General features: G+C 42.0%; 1 protein-coding gene across 2 annotated transcripts in view; it reads left to right on the top strand.

Annotated features, from left to right (window-relative positions):
- Nucleotides 1-21998, top strand: part of BLNK (B cell linker) — an 80084-nt gene that overhangs the window by 6894 nt on the left and 51192 nt on the right. The window contains exons 1-3 of one of the 2 annotated variants that reach the window (XM_050802908.1): nt 8670-9871; nt 17032-17097; nt 21556-21605. In XM_050802908.1, coding sequence (XP_050658865.1) covers nt 9825-9871; nt 17032-17097; nt 21556-21605 — 163 coding nt within the window. In that variant the 5' untranslated portion in view covers nt 8670-9824. Of the gene's footprint in view, nt 1-8669; nt 9872-17031; nt 17098-21555; nt 21606-21998 lie in introns of those variants that run through there. The other variant, XM_050802907.1, reaches the window with a different exon arrangement.

Here is a 21998-nt window from a genome sequence, read left to right as displayed (position 1 = left end):
GTAGGTTTTAGGGGTTCAGTCTTTTCATTGAAGACTTTTTTTCCAGCTCTATTGAGCATTTCTATGTCTCCCCTGCCCCTCTCCAAAATAACTCTTTAAATTGGTTTTGATTGCATCTGGATCTCAGGAAATGCTTTGTGTGATTGTTCTGCATATTGGGAACGATGAGAGGAGGTCTATGTGAGGGACCCAGGGTCCTGTGCTCAGAAGAGCCTGTGCTCTCTGTTGTAATGTCAGATGCTCAAGGCTCTTGGGTAATCCTGCCTGCAGGCTTGCAGGGCTGCGGTGCTTTTGCCCACTGTAGATACAGCCTCACTAAGGAAGCCTTTTAAGTCCACCTAACCAAGACTCCATCTCTGCAGAATGGAGGTCAGGGAGGTACCGCAACTGCCTCCCATTGGACACCCTGTGTCTCTGGATTGGTGATTACATTCCATCAGGTCCCCCTTAAATCTCATAGATTTGGGGACATTCTGCTTCTTTAGGGTGACCTTGCTTCTCTGTGTTTGCTCTGTCAGATGTTGAGGTTTAAACGCTCAAAGACAGCCTTAGGTTTTTCATTCCACGTTTATGCTGGGCTTCCTAGGCCCCTAGGAACCACGCACATTATTAGGAATTAAGAGTATGATTCACCTGTTGCTCCAGAAATGGGCCTCACCTGCTGATGGGGTGGAATTCCAGCCTCCACCCAAGTCCCTGCTCCAGATCAAGGGAGCAGAGAACCCTGAAGTGTGACGCTGGCTGCCATCCTCTAGGTCCCACATGACCTCAGGGTTCCCCAGCACGGCTGTAGGGAAGCGGCTTTTATGTTGGGCTGACACTGGACACTGGGGTTGGCTGCTGCAGTGGAAACCCTCTCAGCAGGTTGCTCCTCTTGACTGTGTGTCGAGCCTCCTCATTACCGGCGTATTTGTCTCCATCTAGCAATGAGCAAGAAAGTCTGACTTCACCTCCTTCCTCCCTGTGCTTTGTTCCACAGCTGAGGGCTGTCTGTTCCTGCATAAAGAGCCCTCCCCACAAGCCCCTCCTCCTCCTTATCTCACCACCTTTTCCTACCTCTCCTGCCTTCACCTCCCTTCCGAAAGGGAGTCCACTGGAAGCTACACCTGCAGCCTTATTTTTTAACGTGATGTTTTCATGACCCTTTTGCAGCACTATGGTTTAGGCCTCCAAACAGACCGTTTCCCTCAGTCCAGCATGGCTATTTCAATGCTTATTTCAAAAGCAAGACAAAGAAGCCAGCCTGAGGGACATGTGGTGACTGCTTGCTGAGCCACACTTCTCTGTTGGCCAGTTTCCTAAGGAAGGCTCTCATTACCCCAGGAGCATCCCCGCCTCCCACGCTGGCTGGGGGCCCCAGACCTACTCCAGATTCCCTTCCTTCACACATTGTAGGGAACACACAGCACAGGTCCGCTAGGTTCCTGGGCGTGTGGCCGTACAGTTGCATAGGGTCCTGTGCTCAGAGCTTGTGCTTGGTTTAATGCTCTGCTGTTGCAGTCCTGAAATTCTTAACAATTTTGACCAAGGGGCCCTGCATTTTCATTTGACATTGGGCCCCAGAAATTATGTAGCCAGTGCTGGTCGGGGTTCCATGAGGACTCGGGCCTTGCCTGCTTCTACAATGTGCAGAGACACAGGCTTCCATGGAGAAGCACAGAGATTTGCCTTGCAAGGGCTGAAAGGACACCTCTCCAGCCCCTTTATTCCACAGGTGAGAAACCTGAGGCCCAGGGAGGCCAGGTCACCTGTTCAAGCTCTAGAATGACCCCTCCATGTCTGCCTGTGTAATTTACTGGCCAATGTAACATTCAGGCTTTGTCTGTGTTCTTTGCTTTTCATAGACATTTGTTTTAAAATTAAAAAAGCAGTCACTTACTAGTCAGAAAGCCTTCTGAGGATTCCTGCTGTCAGTATTTCAGGCAATTGTGTGTTTCAGGCCCAAACTTGAATTCCACACTGACTCAGGCATGTCTGATATCCTACTGCTATATATTTTGCAAAGAATGCTCCCACAATCGTTCATGTAATCTGAGAGTGAGTTATAATTATGAAGAGCAGAGCTGGTCTTATATGCAGACCAAGCACACAGCACCAACGTGGTATTTTAAGAGGTGCCCCTGGAAGCTGTTTTTGTCTTACTGAAAAGAAAGAATCAGGCAGACGTGGATTTGAACATTTGCTCTGCACTTACCAGCTCGTGGTCTTTGAGAAGATCATTTAATCCCTTTTAGCCTCAGGTTTTTCATCTGAATAATGGGAATAATAATATCTCAATAATATATAACACAAAGCAGGGATATTAGAACGGTACCTCTATATACTGGGGAGTAAGAGCTCAATGAATGCCCCCTCCCTCCTGGTCTGTGTTTCCCTGGTGCCCTGGATTGTGTTGTTAGAAAGGCATCTATGTGGGATACCGCAGTGTCTCAATGTTCTGTTCAAAATTAAACATCATTAAGTGCAATAGGCTCAGGCACTGAGTCATTATCTGTCACTAGCACTCACGCAGGACTCATTTATCTGATAACCAACTCAGACCAAGGGGGCAGAGAGCTCTCCTACCCACCCACAGAGGTGGTCCGATCAATAATCTAGTTGGATAAATGGAACGTTGTTCAGGAACATGGTGATAAGAAGCGGGGAAAGGCCAGAGGTGGGAGACCACACCTAAGTAAACGGGAGTTCCCCAGAGGGAGGCTATGACCAAGGGTGCTTGGAGTAGAAGACAAGAGAGTCTGAGCTCATACCTAGAGTGAAATGACCCCCAACCCCATTCCATTTTTTACCCCTTCATTTTACAACCTTACTTGGTTCAAAGTATAAAAAGCTTCAGTATGAAAAATAATTTTTTAAGCATAAAAAGTGTATTAATGTCCCTACTCAATATTGAACATACCAGGAGGGAAAGAGTATTTCATTTTAGTGTAAATAACTATGAGAATCACATACAAACATAAGAACTATAATTTCAAAAAAGAAAATGGCAAATGTAATATAAAATCATTGAAAAAAATGAACTCTCTACCTATATATATATATATGATGATTTTGGCTTTTAGATGATCTTTACAGCATGTTCAGGGTCAAAGTTCCCTTTTTTACCGTGGCAGGACTTCTGATTTCACATCATCTTCACACTCAAAGATCGTCACAGTTGCCAAACCAATCTTAGATAACTGAGCTTAATATACCCGATGCTACCTATTAGGGTCAATTCTGTTAACAAGCTCTTAGCATAAGGAAAACAAACGCTTTCACGAAAATACCTCAAAAGTAAATTATTTCAAAAATCTGCTTTGAAATTGGTAATGACTGCTTCATGGGTCTGGGGTTTTATTTAGGGGTGATGAAAATATTCTGGAACTAGCTAGTGGTGGTGGTTGCACAATATTGTGAATTTACTAAATGCCACTGAGTTGTACACTTTGAAATGGGTGAAATGGTGAATTTTACATTATGTGTGTTTTACCACAATTTAAAATTTGATAATTAAACAATTTCCTATATTTACTATAAACGAGTGTATTTTGGGGATCTATGATTATATATTTTTTTGACCAATTAGATATTGTTGGCCGGGCATAGTAGCTCATGCCTGGAATCCCAGTACTCTGGGAGGCCGACGTGGGCAGAGCCCTTGAGCTCAGGAGTTTGAGACCAGTCTGGGCAACGTGGCGAAACCCTGTCTCTACAAAAAGTACAAAAAATTAGCCAGGCATGGTGGCACATGCCTGTAGTTCCAGCTACTCAGGAGGCTGAGGTGGGAGGATCACTTGAGCCAGGAAGGTTGAGGCTTTAGTGAGTCGAGATCATGCCACTGTACTCCGGCCTGGGTGACAGAGTGAGACCCTGTCTCAAAAAAAAAAAAAAAAAAAAAGATATTGTTTCAAAGTTTTTATTTAAATGTATTATTGACAAACATTTTTAGATGCTTTTAATGAATTACAATGCTTCCTTTCACCCCTACCCTACATACAAGACATTTCCAATATCTTTGTTTTCTCAGAGCCAAGAAGAATTTAACTAGGTCAAACTTTTTCAGTGTATGAGAAATGCCATCCCTCAAAATCACTCTTTACTTCCTGAGAATATCTTTGCTTTTAGCTGCAGAAATGGATGCCAGGACAAGTAGATGACAATACTATATATATCATGCCATGTAGATATAGCCAAAGTTCCTTTTTCCCCCATTAAGTTAATTTTTAAAAGAACGTATTGAAATTCTTAAGACACTTTTATTTTTTGGAATTATGTATAACTGCATTTTCAGAAACATGATTAGAACTACTTATCAGTCGCTTGGTTTTACAAACCTATTGGCAGCTGGTTTGATTTAAGAGACGTCAGTTTCACATTTTTATGCTGGTAGAGGAGAGACGGTGAACAGAGGCACAGTGCAGCTGTCAGCACCTCGTCAGAACAATGAGCACATCAGAGTCAGACACAGTGAAGAGACTAAACGACATGACCTCTTGGAGTTCTTCCAAACCCAAGAGTCTGTGTCGTCTATGAACACAGGAGTCTCCCTTAACTTTTTTGGTTTTTGCAGTCTGCTTTTATGTAGTTTTATGAGGAAGTTTCCCTTTACCCAAGACCTCGGCCAGGTGGGCGGTGAGGGCAGGGTTCAGCAAGCGTTCCAATGTGCTAAAGGAAAGGAAAGTGTTGTATCCCTGGAGGCCTCAAGGACCACTGGCCCCTAAAGTCAGAGAGAGGAAGAGCCATGCCAATTTCAGCTGTCACATCAAGTGACAAAGCTTCTAAGAACTTCTTAAGGCAGGTATAGCCTCATTTCCTTGCCACCTCATCAGTCTCAGGGTGGTGTGCCTGATGCCTAACTGCCTCCGATAGGGTAAATCCTACCGGAGTTTTTGAAGGACACAGGGTATTAGTGGAATCATCCCTACTCCTGCTTGTGCCAAGTCAGCCCAATTTCTGACTGCTTATAACCAAGCTCAGCCGTTCAGACATGCCAAAGACTACCACAAAATATTTGCAGATCTCAGTAGGAAAAAAAAAAGAAACAAGCAAAAAAAAAAAAAATAAAAAAGGTAGGGTATGAACTGCCTGGAGAAACTTATAAATTACTTTATACAGTTAATAAGTAGATAGTAAGAAACAGCCCTGGCAGCAAGATACTGGTGTGTAAGGGAATGCAGCCCCTCCACTCCAGGACCCTCAGGTGGCCTTTCTGCCTCAGATGTTGAGAAAGGATGTATGGATTATGGTGGTGTCCTTTCAACTGCTCTGTTCAGCCACCCTACTTCTGAGCACATTCCAGACCCTAGGGGGCTGCTACCGCAGTCTCTCCTGCCTCCCACGTGCCCTACCCACTCTCCTTCCTGTTTCTCCTGCCATCTGTACCTTCCTCATTTTACTCTCCCTCTTCCTCCCAAAGTCTGAAACAGGCCCTTAAGAGCCAATGCTCCACTCTAGCAAAACGTCTAACCTTGGGGACCAATAGCCAGGGGTAGGGGCACATGTGTCACAGTAAAGATTACTGGGCTGGTAGAGGGAATGGATGCTGTCTTCAGGGACGGAGAGGGAGGTATCCAGAGAGGCATGTAAGTGGTAAAGCCAGTCACCTGCCCTGGTGAGGGGCCAAGTTGAAACAAGTTAGCCTGTATCATCCAGAGTGGGTTGAGAGTATGGGCTCTGGAGTCAGACCTGATTTCGAATTCCAGCTCTGTCATTTATTTGCTGTAGGATCTGGGCAAATTATTTAACCTGAGTCTAATTTTCTCATCTATAAAAATAGGGATAACCACAACTATGTGAATATATTAATGCTATTGAACTGGACACTTAAAAATAGTTAAGATGGTAAATTTTTTGTTATTATTATTTTTTCAGACGGAGTCTCGCTCTGTCACCCAGGCTGGAGTGTAGTGGCGCTATCTCGGCTCACTGCAAGCTCCGCCACCCGGGTTCATGCCATTCTCCTGCCTCAGCCTCCTGAGTAGCTGGGACTATAGGTGCCTGCCACCACGCCTGGCTAATTTTTTGTATTTTTAGTAGAGACGGGATTTCATAGTGTTAGCCAGGATGGTCTTGATCTCCTGACCTCGTGATCCACCTGCCTCGGCCTCCCAAAGTGCTGGGATTACAGGCGTGAGCCACAGCGCCTGGCCAATGTGTTTTTTATCACAATATAAACATGGGAATAATAATAGAACCTCCCTCACAGGGTAGTTGTGAGGGTTAATGAGATAATGCACACAAAGTACCAAGAACATAGTACATGTTCAATAAATGCTGGCTTTTACCATTGTTGATTTTCCAAGTCTGATCACTGGCATGCATGACGCTTCTTTCAACAGTGGCTTACTGGGCTTGTACTATAATCACGGCTCTGAACTTTGGCATAAGAATGTAGGGGGTACCTCTGGCCATGGCAAAGTTTCTCCTCTAGCAGGGGGCTCGAGCCGTGTGTGGAAAGGGAAGGAAGAGGTATGACTAAAAGAGTTGGAGGAGTCCTCAACTACATTAACCTTGGGGCAATCACAAAATTTCCCTGGAATTTAATTTCCTCCCTTGGTATAAGAGGAGGTTGACCCAGGATATTCCCAAAGTCTCTCTCACTTACAAATTTCTGTGACTACCTTAATGATAGGGAAAATTCGGAGTCTGCTGTATAGTCTGAGACACTCATGATATCTGATCTCTCTGGGCTTCAGTATCTGCATATGTGAAATGGAGGAGAAGGGCACTAACTCGACCTTGAGGGGCTTGTTCACATTATCACACCATGGGACTGCCAAAGCTGTCAAAATTCTGCCAGCTCCACCATGAGCTCACTTTCCAGAAGGAAGCAGCCTCCAGTGCTGAATTCACAAATCTAAATATAATTGCTGTTATTTCATAGGAAGGCCAGGCTGGAGGAAGTGAGCATTAGGAAGCTAGGGCCAGAAATGGACAAGGCTTTAGAAAGAGTGGAGGGGGGGAAATTGTCATAGGAGTCCTGCTGCATGCAAATAACAGGATAGTCACTAAAAAGTATCATGCTGCTTCAAAACGATGGGTTGGTGGCCAAAGACTTCAGCTTTAAGACAGAAGTGACCTGAGAGGAGGATGTTTTTTGTGAATCAGAGAATTATCCAGCCTGCCTGTATCTGTGCCCTGGCTTCACATAGGCCAGAAGGTTTCTGTCATGTTATAAGGTGGTGAAAGGGGCCCCTTTCCTGCATTACAAGAGGGAAGGGTTTGTGTTTAGGTTAGCTCTGTGGCCTGCATGTACCATGCCCAGTGTGCACACACTGAATATTTGTGGAATAAAACAAAATGAGTCTTGTGTAAAACAGCAAATCATGACATTAAACTTTAAGGGGTAACCCCCATCAATAAATTGATACAAGTAGTATTTAATATTTTAAAAATCAAAATGAATGCCCACAAATCCATGATGAAGAAATTATTGGAATTTTAAACAAAGACAGAATCAGTCCTGCTGATTTATTTTGTCTCAGGCCCCAGTATGGCCAACACGGCACTCTGTCTCAGTAATGTCCTCTTGGAGAGTTGTTGGTCCTTTTGCACAGCTGAGGCCCACAGGGCACTCCTAGTGTTATTCCATTGCCTTTGGTACCACACTGTCATGAGCTTGAGGCTTGGGCCTGGCAGGGTTGCCTCTATACTGGTGTTCCAGCCACCACTGTTCCAGGCCAAGGTCCTCCTCCATTCTTCCACCCTCGTGATGACACACCCCGAGGAAAGGTCTCCAAGGGCTTCCAGCAGGAAGCCTGTAACCCCCATCTCCCTGGCCTAACAGATCCCTTGACTATCTGTCTCTGCTCCCTGCGGTCTCATCTTTGTCTTGTAAACATCCCCTCAACACCTACTTTCCTGCCACTCTCAGCTGCTCACTGAACCCCAAACATCTCAGACAGTTTCACCTCTGAGCCTTTGCACTTGCTGTTCCTGATACCTGGCTGCTGTTCCTCACCCTTTTGATGTGACTGGAGATGTGAGATGAAGAGTCAAAGACAGAGAGAAAGGGTTAAAGAACATTCAGAAGTTTCAAGCCTGAAGATCCAAGGATGCCAGCTTATAAACTCCATTTTCTTCTTCTTCTTCTTCTTTTTTTTTTTTTTTTTGAGATGGAGTCTCACTCTGTCACCCAGGCTGGAGTGCAGTGGTGTGATCTTGGCTCACTGCACCGTCTGCCTCCTGGGTTCAAGCGATTCTCAGGCCTCAGTCTCCCAAGTTGCTGGGATTAGAGGCACGCGCCACCATGCCCAGCTGATTTTTCTAATTTTAGTAGAGATGGGGTTTCACCATGTTGGCCAGGCTGATCTTGAACTCCTGACCTCAAGTGATCCACCCTCCTTGGCTTCCCAAAGTGCTGGGATTACAGGCATGAGCCACCATGCCTGGCCCTTTTTCTTTTTCTTATTGGCAGTTTTCAATTTTTCTATCATAGAGCTGTTTTAAAATTTAGTCACAAAATTGAAACCCAGAGTCAATTATATTAAACACCTAAAAAAGGAGGAAGTCAACTAGAGAATCAGCAGACCTAATGATGAACATTAATTTTTTTATTTTTAAATTAAATGCATTTAAATTTATTTGAATTTTAAGTTTAAAAAAGTGTTTTTAAAAATCCATTGATAGTAAAAAGTATTCATGGATACATTTTTGTTTCTATATATGCCAAGGAAAGCATTATAGAGATTTCTACTCCAAATTGATTTTAGAAACATATAAGTTGGAGATACCAGGTCAACTGTATTAGCACAGATGTTCTAAGGATATACCCAAGTATATGTGGATAAAGCAAAGGGCTGAGCCAGCAGCCCCCAGGGGTGCTTGCAGTACTTGAACTCCTGACCTCAAGTGATCCACCCTCCTCAGCCTCCCAAAGTGCTGGGATTACAGGCGTGAACCACCACGCCCGGCCCTTTTCCTTTTTCTTATTGGCAGTTTTCAATTTTCTATCATAGAGCTGTTTTAAAATTTAGTAACAAAAATAAAATTTCTATATGAGCATAGAGCTCAGGGTGAGACTGAGTGACTCTGAGCCATGACAAAAAGCTCAGGCTTGATTCAGTGGACACCAGGGAGCTGCTGCACTCTTGAGGAGGGAGTGATCTGTTGAAATCTGGGTTTTAGAAACACTTGCTCAAAGAGGCCCTAATAAGCCCTCACAGCATGGGTGGGAGGACCCCGCTGCCAGCTGCTGCATTTTCCTGTTGTAAAGGGGAAAGTGTAGGCTTAGATCTTGGCTCAGAGAGGAGGGCCAGCCCTATGAACACTGAAAGGATGAAACTCAAGAACTGGACCTGAGGTTAAGATGTAGGGGATGAAGAAGGAAGGATTTATTTGTTCAGTTTGTTTACAAAGAGTCAGTTTCACCTGAGACACTCTTTAATCCATTCCTACATGCAGATTAAACAGGGATTTTCTCTGATTAGCAATGCTTTGCATTCCACCCTTTCTGAAAGACAAATGAAAAAAAAAAATCCTGAAACCTGCCTTTCATTGTCCTCTGTGACAGCACTAGAGTTACAAGGAAAACAAGATGTTTTCTGATCTTCTTATTTCTACTAAATTTAAAAAAAAAAAACTTCTTACAAATAATATCATCTGTTAAATCATCTCCTGTATTTAATATAAATTATTGGAAAAGTGTTTTTGTAAAATACGTAATTTCTTGGACAACTTTGGTGATCTGGCCAAAATATCTGCGTGCAGCTGCCCTCCCCCCATGCCCTCTTGGCCATGGAAGAGCTCGCTGTCCTTCAACTCCATCCTTCCTGAACTTGTTTATCCTTCTACGTGCCTGGGGCTGTTCTCAGCCTGCAGATACCTTTCTGTGGATTCTCTCTATGGATTCCTCTCCTTGTGCTCGCTCGGCCAGACGATCTTCCCTGGGGTATGTACAAAGTTCTCCTATCCTGATAACACTGCCAGTGGTTCTTAACCTTCGCTGCACATTGGATCCCCTGAGAGTCAATGATTCTGGTTTAAATGGTCAGGGGCAAGGCCTGGGTATCAGGATTATTTAAAGTCCCCTAAGTGATTCTAATGTACAGCCAAAGTCAAGACCATTTCTTTAACCTACCTTTTCATCCAAGAAGGAGATGTAGAAAGACTACCAGTTGATGTAAGGTCTAAACTTCGATTCATAAAAGACTCATTGAAGGGCTGGGTGAGTTGGCTCACGCCTGTGATCTCAGCACTTTGGTAGGCCGAGGCAGGTGGATTACCTGAGGTCAGAAGTTTGAGACCAGCCTGGACAACATGGTGAAACCCCGTCTCTACTAAAAATACAAAAATTAGCCAGGCGTGGTAGCATGCCCCTGTAATCCCAGCTACTCGAGAGGCTGAGGTAGGAGACTCGCTTGAACTCAGGAGGCGGAGGTTGCAGTGAGCCGAGATCGTGCCATTGCATTCCAGCCTGGGGGACAACAGCGAGACTTTGTCTAAAAAAAAAAAAAAAAAAAAAAAAAGACTCACTGAAGAAGGCTGGGCTGTATACATTCAGCTCCTGGGGTCAGAGTCCCTGCTCTGACACCAGGCTGCCTGGGAAGAGAAGGCAGGCAGGCTGGAAGCATCACTGTGCCCAACTTGTATTAATCTGAGTCCAGGTAAAGGTGAATGCCTGGCCATTGGCAACCACAGCCAATTCCTTCTGCTGTCTTCCCCTTGTTGAAAGCAGACATCATACCATTGACTAAGATTCCATTGCCAGTGTCTTTCCTTTCCTGGGGAGAATGCCTGGGTAAGCCTTTGGCCACTCATTATGGAGGAAACAGTAAGATTTATTGTTAAAGCTATTCCAGGCTATGGTGGATGGGGGAAGATACTCTGGAGGTTGGGAAGACATCTCTTTTCCTCTTTCCATTTAAACCTAGCCTAGAAGAGGATAAACCTGGCCTAAGCCTTTTGTTGTTGTTGTTGAGACGGTATCTCTCTCTGTCGCCCAGGCTGGAGTGCAGTGGCCGGATCTCGGCTCACTGCAAGCTCCCCCTCCTGGATTTACGCCATTCTCCTGCCTCAGCCTCCCGAGTAGCTGCGACTACAGGCACCTGCCACCACGCCCAGCTAATTTTTTTTGTATTTTCAGTAGAGACGGGGTTTCACCGTGTTAGCCAGGATGGTCTCAATCTCCTGACCTCGTGATCCACCCACCTCGGCCTCCCAAAGTGCTGGGATTACAGGCGTGAGCCACCGCGCCTGGCCTGGCCTAATTCTTTTAAAAATGGCTCTCAACTTTCTGTGTGCATAAGAGTCACCAGGCCTAGGAAATTTGTCAAAATGCAGATTGCTGGGCCCTACCTGGAATTTTTATTCTATTGATATGGTTTAGGGTCCAGCAATCTGAATTTTTAATAAACAAATACGGGCAATCTTTAGACCTTACTCCAGAAAACACTGTTTCAGACGGTGATCTGGAAGAGAGGCTGGGTTTGAAGGCACAAGGGGGAACCAGAGATTGTTCCCTCCCTCTCTGCCCCTCAGGTCCAAGCCTCTTGATCCCAGGCTCCCAGAAACAAGACATTCGGCAATTATTCTCACACAGCCTTTGCTTCTCCTGGTCTCAGTTTGCCGTGTGGTCTGGTAATCTCTCTAATCCCTCAAGCTGAGGGGTCCTGATTCACTGCTTCTAGTCACACCTACTTAGATCAGAGTTTCAGCTATTTAAAAGCCTCTCAGTTTGCAGAGGAAGGAAAGATACAGATAAAGCCTAAGGATGGTGCTCACTTATGAACATATTCACAATATATTAAGTGGAACATGCAGATTTCAAAATGTCAAGAGTGATCTTAGTTGTGTAAAATCTGTGCATCTTATGCATGGGTAGTAAAAATTGGAAGGCTATTCAATGGGAATCCTTCTAGAAGATTCCTCTATTCAACCTGCAGCACAGGGACCAACAACCAGGAGGGCCCGGGAAGACAGGAAACATCATAGTACCAAGCCTGAGGCCTGCCTGCTACATCCTCATTTTCTTACATCCTTTTTATAGGTTGGAGTTTTTGCAGGATGAGTGACAGCAAAGACAGTCCATCCCCCACCAACAGGGCAACAAGGGTGAGACCCTGTCTCATAATAATAATAATAATAATATGCAGATTTTCTGATGCACCACAGACAACCCAATGAGAGTCTCCAGGCCCAGCCAGCTGTGGTCCAATAGCCCTCCTGAGGTCTATCGGATTCTAAAGCAAGGCACTTTAAAGGCAAAAAACTGCTGTAACTTTCAAATGGTGACTTTTCTACTCTCAGTGCATCCTGGAATTTAAATCTCTCAAGATTCAGACTTACCCAAGGTCACACTACTACAGTGTGACTCAGTTACGTGTCTTAATTCAAAAGCTTGAAAATTAAAAACAAAAGAGAGAACATAAAATTCGATTCAGTTTATACAAGTATTATAATTATTTTTATGACCTGCTCACCATTTTTAAATACCAAAATGCCCATACCACTTAAAATTACAATATTAATATGAATTTTAAAACATGTATTAGATAAGCTTTGTTCTTCACTTTATTTTGTTACATGAGCATGGCTGTCTCTCTATGACTTTAGAAGATTAGGACATTGTGACTGTATTATCCATCTTCCCACCATGGAAGGATATCTCTGAATGAGAGAATCAAAGTGAACCTACACACAACTCATGTCAGTAAAAGGATTACTGTTTGAATCCAGAACAACCCCTCCTAGAACAGCCAGTTGTGCATTCTTTTGCTATGGCATGTGTTATAAGTTGTAATAAGGAGCAAAAAGCACTCCAAGATACAATGGCCAATACTAGAGAGCAGCAGAACTGTGCACCACCAGATGCATGCAGAGTTGACATAATGAGCTAAGAGCATCACAGCAAATCTTGGTTTGGGGTCACTATGTCTTCCCAGATCACAGAAGTTTGGCAGCTGTAACAAAGCAGTCTATAGACATCAGAATTTGTGTAAATGAGACACAGAGAGAGAAGAAAACTTTAAAATATAAAAAGTATAATTTATCTAGGGTGACTATAGTTAACAATAACTTATTGTATATTTCAAAATAGCTAGAAGAAAAGATTTGGAATGTGCTCAGCACAAAGAAATGATAAATGTTTGAGGTGATGGGTTTCCCAATTACCCTGATTTGATCATTACACATTGTATGCATGTATCGAAATATCACATGCATCCATAAAGATCTACTGTTATTATGCATCCACTTTAAAAAGTATAGTTTATGTAACACTTCAGTAACTTACTATAATGATATAGTTACATAGTATAATTGTTATAGTTCTAATAATACACAATAAAAAGTAATTAGGAAATGCCAAGAAGCACCAAATGCCAAACTGAGCAAATGACAAAATTGCATCCAATTCTTTTGCAACATTTTGCATCTGTTTATTTACATCCACAGCAAAATCACTTATGCAAATTGGCCCCTGGTTCCTTATTACTCCGCCTGTGTCCCTACTGCTGGCTCATTTTGCTCCTCAACCTGGTTAAGCATTAACTTAGGTTAAAGATACTCTATTCAGTTATAGTCAGCTTACAACTAGAGCTGCCCTCTGCCCTCCATATAAAATTATTGAATTTCCTTGCAATCAATCCACTTCAACCTCTCTCTCTCTCTTTCTTTCCCCCTCGCCCCGTCTGTCTCTCAATCTCTCTTTCTCCCCACTGCCAGACCCCTTATTTTCATTTCCTTCTTTCCTCTATCTCAAAGATTCTCTATAGTTCCTCAGGAAAAGGAGAAAGGGGTTTGGCATAGAGTATACATGAACAAATTCTAGAAAACTGTAGAGTTGTGAGGCAACTCAAGGGCCCATCTGAGGGACCCTCTGTGTGTCTCTCAACCATCCTTTCTTTCTGCTACTGAGCCCATAATATGTGCCTGGCTCTTCCCTGAGCTCTTACACTTGTGTCATCAGTGTGCCTGGCCTCTGGCCTCCCTAGCTAGGGAGTATAAAATGTGGTCTCATTTCCTATGTTACCCAAATTACAATGACGTAGCACCAGACCCTGACACATACATTTGAACATGGGCCTCTCAGTGGGTCCCTCACTTATGCAGATAATTCTCCAAGATGCAGCCTTAAGGGTGTCCCCAAAGAAGTTTCTCTTAACCTTCTACTCCAACCTCCAGCCTGTCCTCCCTCCGCCCTTCCATGCCTGTGGAACACTCTCTTCCCCAAGGCCCAGCTGAGGCCAGGCTGAAGCTACTACAAGATCTTACTGAAGATTCAGGGACAGCGGAGAGGGATTATATGGTTGAAAACAGCTAGCGATGGCTCTGGCTGTGGCTTTTCTCAGAGCAGAGGCCCAGACCCAGCCTCAGATTCAGGACTACCACCCAACCCCGCCATCGCCCCAACCCCCACCACTGAAAATCCCTCAGGTTTGTCTGTGCTCTTCAGCACTCTAGTGCCTAACAGCCATTAGCCCTAGAAGGAGACAGATCTCCCCAAAATCCGCACTCTAAGTTCCCATTTTATGTTTGAGCATCTCCCTTTTCCCAGTTCCCTATCCAGTAAATCTCACTCCACTCCCTAAGCGCTAGAGGGCCTGCCCTCAGTAGAGCAGCCCCGGCAGACCACCAGCATCGCTGCAGTGTTTAGCCTTAAATTAACACTTGGTAGAGGACACCCACAGGCTTGCCCAGGCAGAGTTCTTCTGACAAGCTGTCCTCTTACCCTCTAAACTGCTCCACCACCACACCAAAAAGCAACTCTTTCACTGCATAGGCGTTCTAAATTCACAAAGGGCCAAGGTAGTATTTCTCCCAGATGTCCTCAACCAACAGTTTCCTAGACCTACGCTAAATTATTTCTATTACCTATCCCAGGGCCTGGCTCCCAGAGTCAGAAAAATCTGCTTTCAGGATTATGGGGAAATCACCATTTCCTATAAGAACAATAGCTGTGTACAGCTCATTATCTAAAGGATCCAGTCAAATAGTTTTCTTGGAAGAAAGGAAGAGTTTACCTAAAAGGTGAATTAAAACATCCTACTCTTTCAGGGAAGAACCACGTGAAATTTTATTATACATTTTTTAAGTCATAAAATTATTATGAGGAAAACATAACATGGCCCTATCCTCCCATTATAACATTTTTCTCCATATTTTTATATAACGCAGATAATATAAATGATATATACATATGCTATAAAAATTCAAATATTTTAAAACATCATAAAATAATAATCCCCTTTTTAGAAAGTAGAAGTTCCAGGCAGCAATATAGATGTATATTCCTCTTTTTTTTTAGGGGTCTGCGGCATTCCATTGTATGGATCTATCAGAATTTCTTTAACTAGTTCCTTTTTAATGATTGATGAGCATTGGGTTGTTTTCAGAGTTATGGCTGTGGGGAGGGCAGGAGAAGCAGGGAGGATTAGAGAGTTCTTACACATCATGCTGCAATAAACATGCTTATATGTATATACTGACATCATTTTGTGACCTTATTCTTAAGAAAAATTCCTAGTAGTCCAATTGCTGAGTCAAAAGTCATGAACATTTTAAATCTTGACAGATATTGATTGTAACAATTTACCTTCTCAAAACTGGATATTATCATACTTGTTGTGTTTTGCCAGTCTGATAGGCGAAAAGACATCTCACTGTTGTTTTGATTTAGATTTGTTTAAATACAAGTGATGTTCAATATCTTTTCATTGGTCTATTGACCACTTGTATTTGTTTTCTGTTAGCTGTGTGTTCATATCTTTTGCTCATTTTTTCTATTGAATTATTTCTCTTTTTCTTATTGAGTTGTAAGATTTCTTTGTAAATCAAGAAAGGCTGGTGCAAAAATAATCGTAGTTTTTGTCATTACTTTTAGTGGCAAAAACCGTGATTACTTTTGCAGCAACCTAATATGTTGTTCTTATTATTATTACTATATACTGCAAATATTTCTTCCAGCATGTCATTTATCTTTTGATTTTGTACATATTGTTACCAGTGGAGGGTTTTGACTACCAGTCTTCCAGGTTCTTGGCATTTTGAACAAAGAATTGGACAAACTGCACAAACAAAGCAACAAAAGAATAAAGCAATGAAAGCACAAACAAAGCAACAAAAGAATAAAGCAATGAAAGCACAAACAAAGCAACAAAAGAATAAAGCAATGAAAGCAGAGATTTATGGAAATGAAAGTACACGCCACAGAGTGGGAACAGGCTTGACCAAGTGGCTCAAGAGCACTGGTTACAGAATTTTCCAGGGTTTAAATACCTTTAGGGGTTTCCCATTAGTTACTTGGTTACATCCTATGTAAATGAAGGAGTGGCCCATGACCAGTCTGGTTGCAGAAGGTGATCAATCAAAGGCTGAAGTGAAGGTATGAAGTTACACAGGAAGACTTGGCCTGGGACCAGTCTGATTGGTTACAGGAGGGGACCAATCAGAGGCACTTTCCATTTTTCATCTATAACACAGTGCAAAGGAAGTAGCCTCTGATCTTTTTGTTGCTTGGGCATGGAGAGGTGGGGTTTTCCTTTTGATTCAGTTCTAGGCAGTCAGTGCAAACTGGCCTTAGGTTTCCTGCCTCCAGCCCTATTCTCCTGCCTCAATATTACTTTTTGTTCTACAGAAGTTTCAAATATCAGCCAGATTTAATAGTCATTTTCTTTATGACTCCTAGGTAGGAGTAACTTTTAAATGGAAGTTTTAATAGATGCTACCTACTAACATTTAACAAAAAAGAACCTTGGGCCTGATTGAAGCCTCTCTGTGTCCACAGAGTAGCACCTATCTTCATAATGTAGATGCTCTAAGATAATGAGCAAGGAATCAGAATATCTTTCTTCACAGCCTGAGACTGGCCCAGACATCCCAACAGAGGGGTACATAGCCCAGTGACCACAGTCCTTATAGAATCAGTCATGCTTCTCCTTTGCTAAAGTAGCAGATGGTCAATTTAATTAAATACAATATAATTCATCCTGTTTGGAGGTTGTTTTGGTAGGGTTCTTCCCCCTTCTTTTTTGTATTTGAGAAGAGTAGAAGACTGTTTTTAAAAAGTCAGGCTGGTTATTAGTATCTTATGTTTAATTTTATTTTTTACAGGCAGCTTCAAAAGATGGTCCATGATATTAAAAACAATGAAGGTGGAATAATGAATAAAATCAAAAAGTAAGTTTGACTCTCTTTAAATACTTAGTTATATAAAATAAGTCAACATGTGCTACATGGAAGAAAACAAATTTCTCTGCTACCTGGATGAGAAGTTTCAACCTCTTTAGCACGTAACCCTTCTTTATTGTTGGCTGGAATCCATGGTGGCTGGGTCTACATTCTGGAACAGGACAAGTGAGTGCGGTGGTACTCAGTGGACTTTGATTTTCCTTCTCACTGCAGGGAAAGTGAGCTATGCCCATTCAAGGTGCCTAACAAATGTCAAAGCAGGAAAATCATTTCTATAACCATTTAGCTAAGGGCTATGAACACATGTATGGAGAAATCCAATGAAAAGTTATAAAACACAGCCCTAGCTTCTTCAAGATGCCATGTGTTTTCCCTTTTTTTTTTCTTTTTTTTTTGAGACGGAGTTTCACTCTTGTTGCCCAGGCTGAAGTGCAATGGCACAATATCAGCTCACCACAACCTCCACCTCTGGGTTCAAGAGATTCTCTTGCCTCGGCCTCCCAAGTAGCTGGGATTACAGGCACTCCCCACCATACTTGGCTAATTTGGTATCTTTAGTAGAGACAGGGTTTCTCCATGTTGGTCAGGCTGGTCTTGAACTCTCAACCTCAGGTGATCGGCTCGCCTCAGCCTCTCAAAGTGCTGGAATTACAGGCCTGAGCTGCAGCACTCAGCCAGTTTTCTATATTTTGATTTCTGCTTTTTGAATTATTACCTTAAAATGAACTTTTCAGTTGGCACTTGGAGAGGGAAAGCTAGCATCTCAAAACTCCTTGTACATCAAAAACTCTTAAGCTTTTTTCTTTAAAAGAGAATAAAAATTGTACATATCTGCATTTCCTACTCAAAATCTAAGGTAGACGTACGTACCTTAGTAGGTCTTATATGCCTTAGTAGGTAAGTCTCTTTCAAGAGAAAATGGGAAATGGTATTCTGTTAAGTCTTTATATTTTTTAAATAAAACTAATACAGATTCACCAGGGAAAAATATTAAAGCAGCAAGAATTATATGAAGTCAAAATCTCCCATTTCCTTATATCTCCATCTTAACCCACTCCCCAGAAAGGGACATTGTCATGGTAAGTTCAATGTGTGTATATATATGTATGTATGTGTGTATAAGTATGTATATATGTATGTGTGTGCTTAAACATACATACACTGCCATTGTACATAATATACACATACATTTTTGTCATAAATGGTATCATAGTGCATACGCCATTCTACCAACTTGCTTTGTTGGTTTTACTTAAGCTATTTCATGGACATTTTTATTTGTTAGTAAGTAAAAATTAACCACATTCCTTTCTGAACAGATGATTTAATAGTCTACCTTAAATGTATTACAATTCAATTAACTAGCTATATATTGGTGGTCATCTTTAAGGGGGGATTTGAATTTAAACTGGTATAACATTTATGGAGAGGAATTTGATAATAGCAATCAAATTTCTCTGGTGGTTTCTTCCAATTTAAATGTCATGAATAATACTTTAATACATGTTCATTGCAGACCTTGAATATACCAGTAGGCTAAATTCCTAAAATGAAATTTCCAAATAGAAGGAGTTGTGTCCTTAAAGTTTTGATTGCTATTACCAAATTTTTCTCCCCAAATTTTGGACCAAAAAATAGTTTATAGAAGTTCATTTCTCTATACATTCAAAACAGCATCCTTATTCTTTTAAATCTATGCTGAAATTAAAAATAAGAAATGACTTTTGGTGGTGTTTCCAGACTATGAAATGTAAATGAGTTTCTATGCAAAAGTGATCATCACAAAACATAAAACACAAGCCTTCTGCTTGTGAGGTGGTGGTCATCTTACAGAGGAGGAGAATTTGGCTTCATGTTCTGTCTGGTGACTGGGAGAGGTGTGTGATGATTTTCGCTTATTATTTCTGCTACAGATAGAATCTTATTCTTTTTGAGACACTCTTTGTTACAATCACTAGCAATTCTGGTTGCCAGTTTTACAACACACCAGTTCTCAATAACATGAAGCCTCTACATAAAATGTTTCTCTATTCCATGCCCCCAGTTGCCAGTTTTACAATACAGCAGTTCTCAATAACATGAAGCCTCTGCATAGAGTGTCTCTCTATTCCATGGCCAGTCATATTTATAGCAGCTGTGGAGCTCAAGTTTTTGCTAACAGCCTCTATTTCAAATATTCTGCCCACTGGATGACCAAAGCACTTTTATATGACAAACCATGTTCTTCTCAGCCTAGAAATTATGGCCACCATAGTCATTACCCTGGGTGACATCAGGGGCCCTTTAGCTCAAAGTGACTTGCAGTTACACTTTTACTTCAAGCCAGGCCACAGGTGCTACCCTGAAAGGAGGAAGCATGCTTGAACACGCTGGTTCCCTAACACAAGACTGTGACAGAGTTTTCACTGGTCTATGGCCGCGTGAGAAAATAAGGACCATGAAGTGTTGGGGGTTGTGCGCAGCAGCCAGCTACAGAGTAAAGTTCAACTACGCCTTTTATTCCTAGTGTTCAGTGGCCAACAGTCCTTTAGTGAGTTTTTCCTTTATTCTGAGATGATTTGGGGGTGTTAAAATACCCTTCCTTTTCTTTTATGAAATGATAGTAATAATGGATAATAGGTGGTTTGTGCTCTTGGAAATTTTACTATTCCTTTTTTTTTTTTTTTTGAGACGGAGTCTTGCTCTGTCGCCCAGGCTGGAGTGCAGTGGCACCATCTAGGCTCACTGCAAGCTCCGCCTCCCGGGTTCACGCCATTCTCCCTCCTCAGCCTCCCGAGCAGCAGGGACCACAGACGCCCGCCAACGCACCCGGCTAATTTTTTGTACTTTTAGTAAAGACGGGGTTTCACCATGGTCTCGATCTCTTGACCTTGTGATCCGCCCTCCTCAGCCTCCCAAAGTGCTGGGATTACAGGAATGAACCACCGCGCCGGGCCATGAAATTTTACTATTCCTCGAACCAACCTGGGCACCAGACCCAGTTTTGTTTTTGTTTTTCTTCCTTGCAACATCTTGGACGATCTCTGTCTCTATACCTCATCATGGACTTAATGATAGTATCTTCCCAGCCCCCCCTGCTGGCTTGAGAGGAGAATTGAATGAAATAATAGATATTGAGAGCCTATGAAAAAAAGAAAACCAGAATTTCTATGTAAATATATGTACTGTTATTTTTGCAAATTACAATTTTGGTTCATAAATTCTTTTTGTGTGTGTTTTTTAATCAAACACAAATTTCTATGCTCCTTTTTTTTCAAAACATGAAATATTTGTATATAATAGCAGTTACACTGCTTCTATAGAAGATATGATATTTTAGTAAATAAAGGCTACTGGATATAAGTTTTATTTATGTATATTTTATATTTCATTAAACAATTCTCAGTTAAAATAGGTAATAATTATTAAAAATAATTGACTGTAAACCTTACTCATTTCAAGTAGTGGAAAGGGAGGTATCAGAATTTACAAAACTTGGAATAGTTTTCTCAAATGTAATTTCAATTTTCTTCTTTTATTGAATGAGGAAGGATTGTGACTATTTAGCACATTTCATATGTGCATAAAGGTACTAAAGTAGTTTTGAGAGTGCTTAAAACAAGTTGAATACTAAATATGCTAAGTCTCATCATCTCCAATCCTGAGACACTCACTGTTCACTTGCTTGTCTTTTCTTCTTTTTAAAGACAGTGTCTCGCTCTGTCGCCCAAGCTGGAGTGCAGGGGAGTGATCATGGCTCACTACAGCTTTGACATCTGGGGCCCAAGTGATCCTCCCACCTTAGCCCCTCAAGTAGCTGGGAACACAGGTGCATGCCACCATGCCTGGTTCATTTTGTTTGTTTTTTTGTAGAGATGAAGTCTCACTATGTTACCCAGGCTGGTTTTGAACTCCTAGGTACAAGTGATCCTCCTGCCTTGGCCTCCCAAAGTGCTGGGATTACAGAAATGAGCCAGTGTGTCTGGCTTATCTGCGTTTTTTTAAACGGTGCAAAAATAATTTTAGCCCAACCTACAACCAAAATACTTATTGTAGCTGATTTTTTCCTGTTAAACATTTCTAAGTCATTAAAATATAGTTCATCTTATCTTACCTTCTTATCAACACTTAACTTACCAATCAATCAACACTTATCTTCCTTGAACCTCTGAACTCAGTGCTTACTATTATCATATTCTGACCTCTCTGAGCCCTTCTCCACCTGACTTCACCTTTGCCAAGTCATAGTCACATTGTGCATTCACTGGGGAGATTGGGAGAGGTGGAAAACCCCTGACTGATGGCTTCACTACATTTACAATACATCAAATCTGTCCATTGATGGGTCCAAGAGAAGCCATTATGCTATTAGTTGTCTATTTATTCTTTCTATATCAGCTTGTAGCATCGGCTTTGACCATCGTTGTTCTGCTCACTGACCTTTTGTCTCATGGTTGTTACCTCCAGGCTAAAAGTCAAAGCACCTCCAAGTGTTCCTCGAAGGGACTACGCTTCAGGTAAGGTATTTCTCAGATACTTTAACTGACTCTTGACTCATTTAATGTTCACATTTATGTTTACGCTTATGGAAAGGGAAATCTGCTATCCTCATTTGAAAACAAAAAGTATATTTCCTAATTTCAAGAATGACTGAATCTATTAGGCATTTGACTACAGTGGAGATGTAGTTTTTTATCCATCCATCTACCCACCTATTTGTTGGTCACTTATTAAACATCTTCCATGCGCCAGGTACCCACAGATCTGAGGCAGGAATACGGTGCTAAAAGTTAAAGATAGACTCTACATTTGAGGAATTTATAGTCTAGAAGGGAAGACAGATTATTGTTATTAGTCTGTTTTCACACTGCTGATAAAGACATACCTGAGACTGGGTAATTTATAAAGAA

Source organism: Macaca thibetana, chromosome 9, assembly GCF_024542745.1.
Source record: "Macaca thibetana thibetana isolate TM-01 chromosome 9, ASM2454274v1, whole genome shotgun sequence".
In the NCBI taxonomy this organism is placed as follows: domain Eukaryota; kingdom Metazoa; phylum Chordata; class Mammalia; order Primates; family Cercopithecidae; genus Macaca; species Macaca thibetana.
The sequence above is the reverse complement of the archived record's forward strand: the minus strand, read 5'-3'. Positions and strand labels throughout refer to the sequence as shown.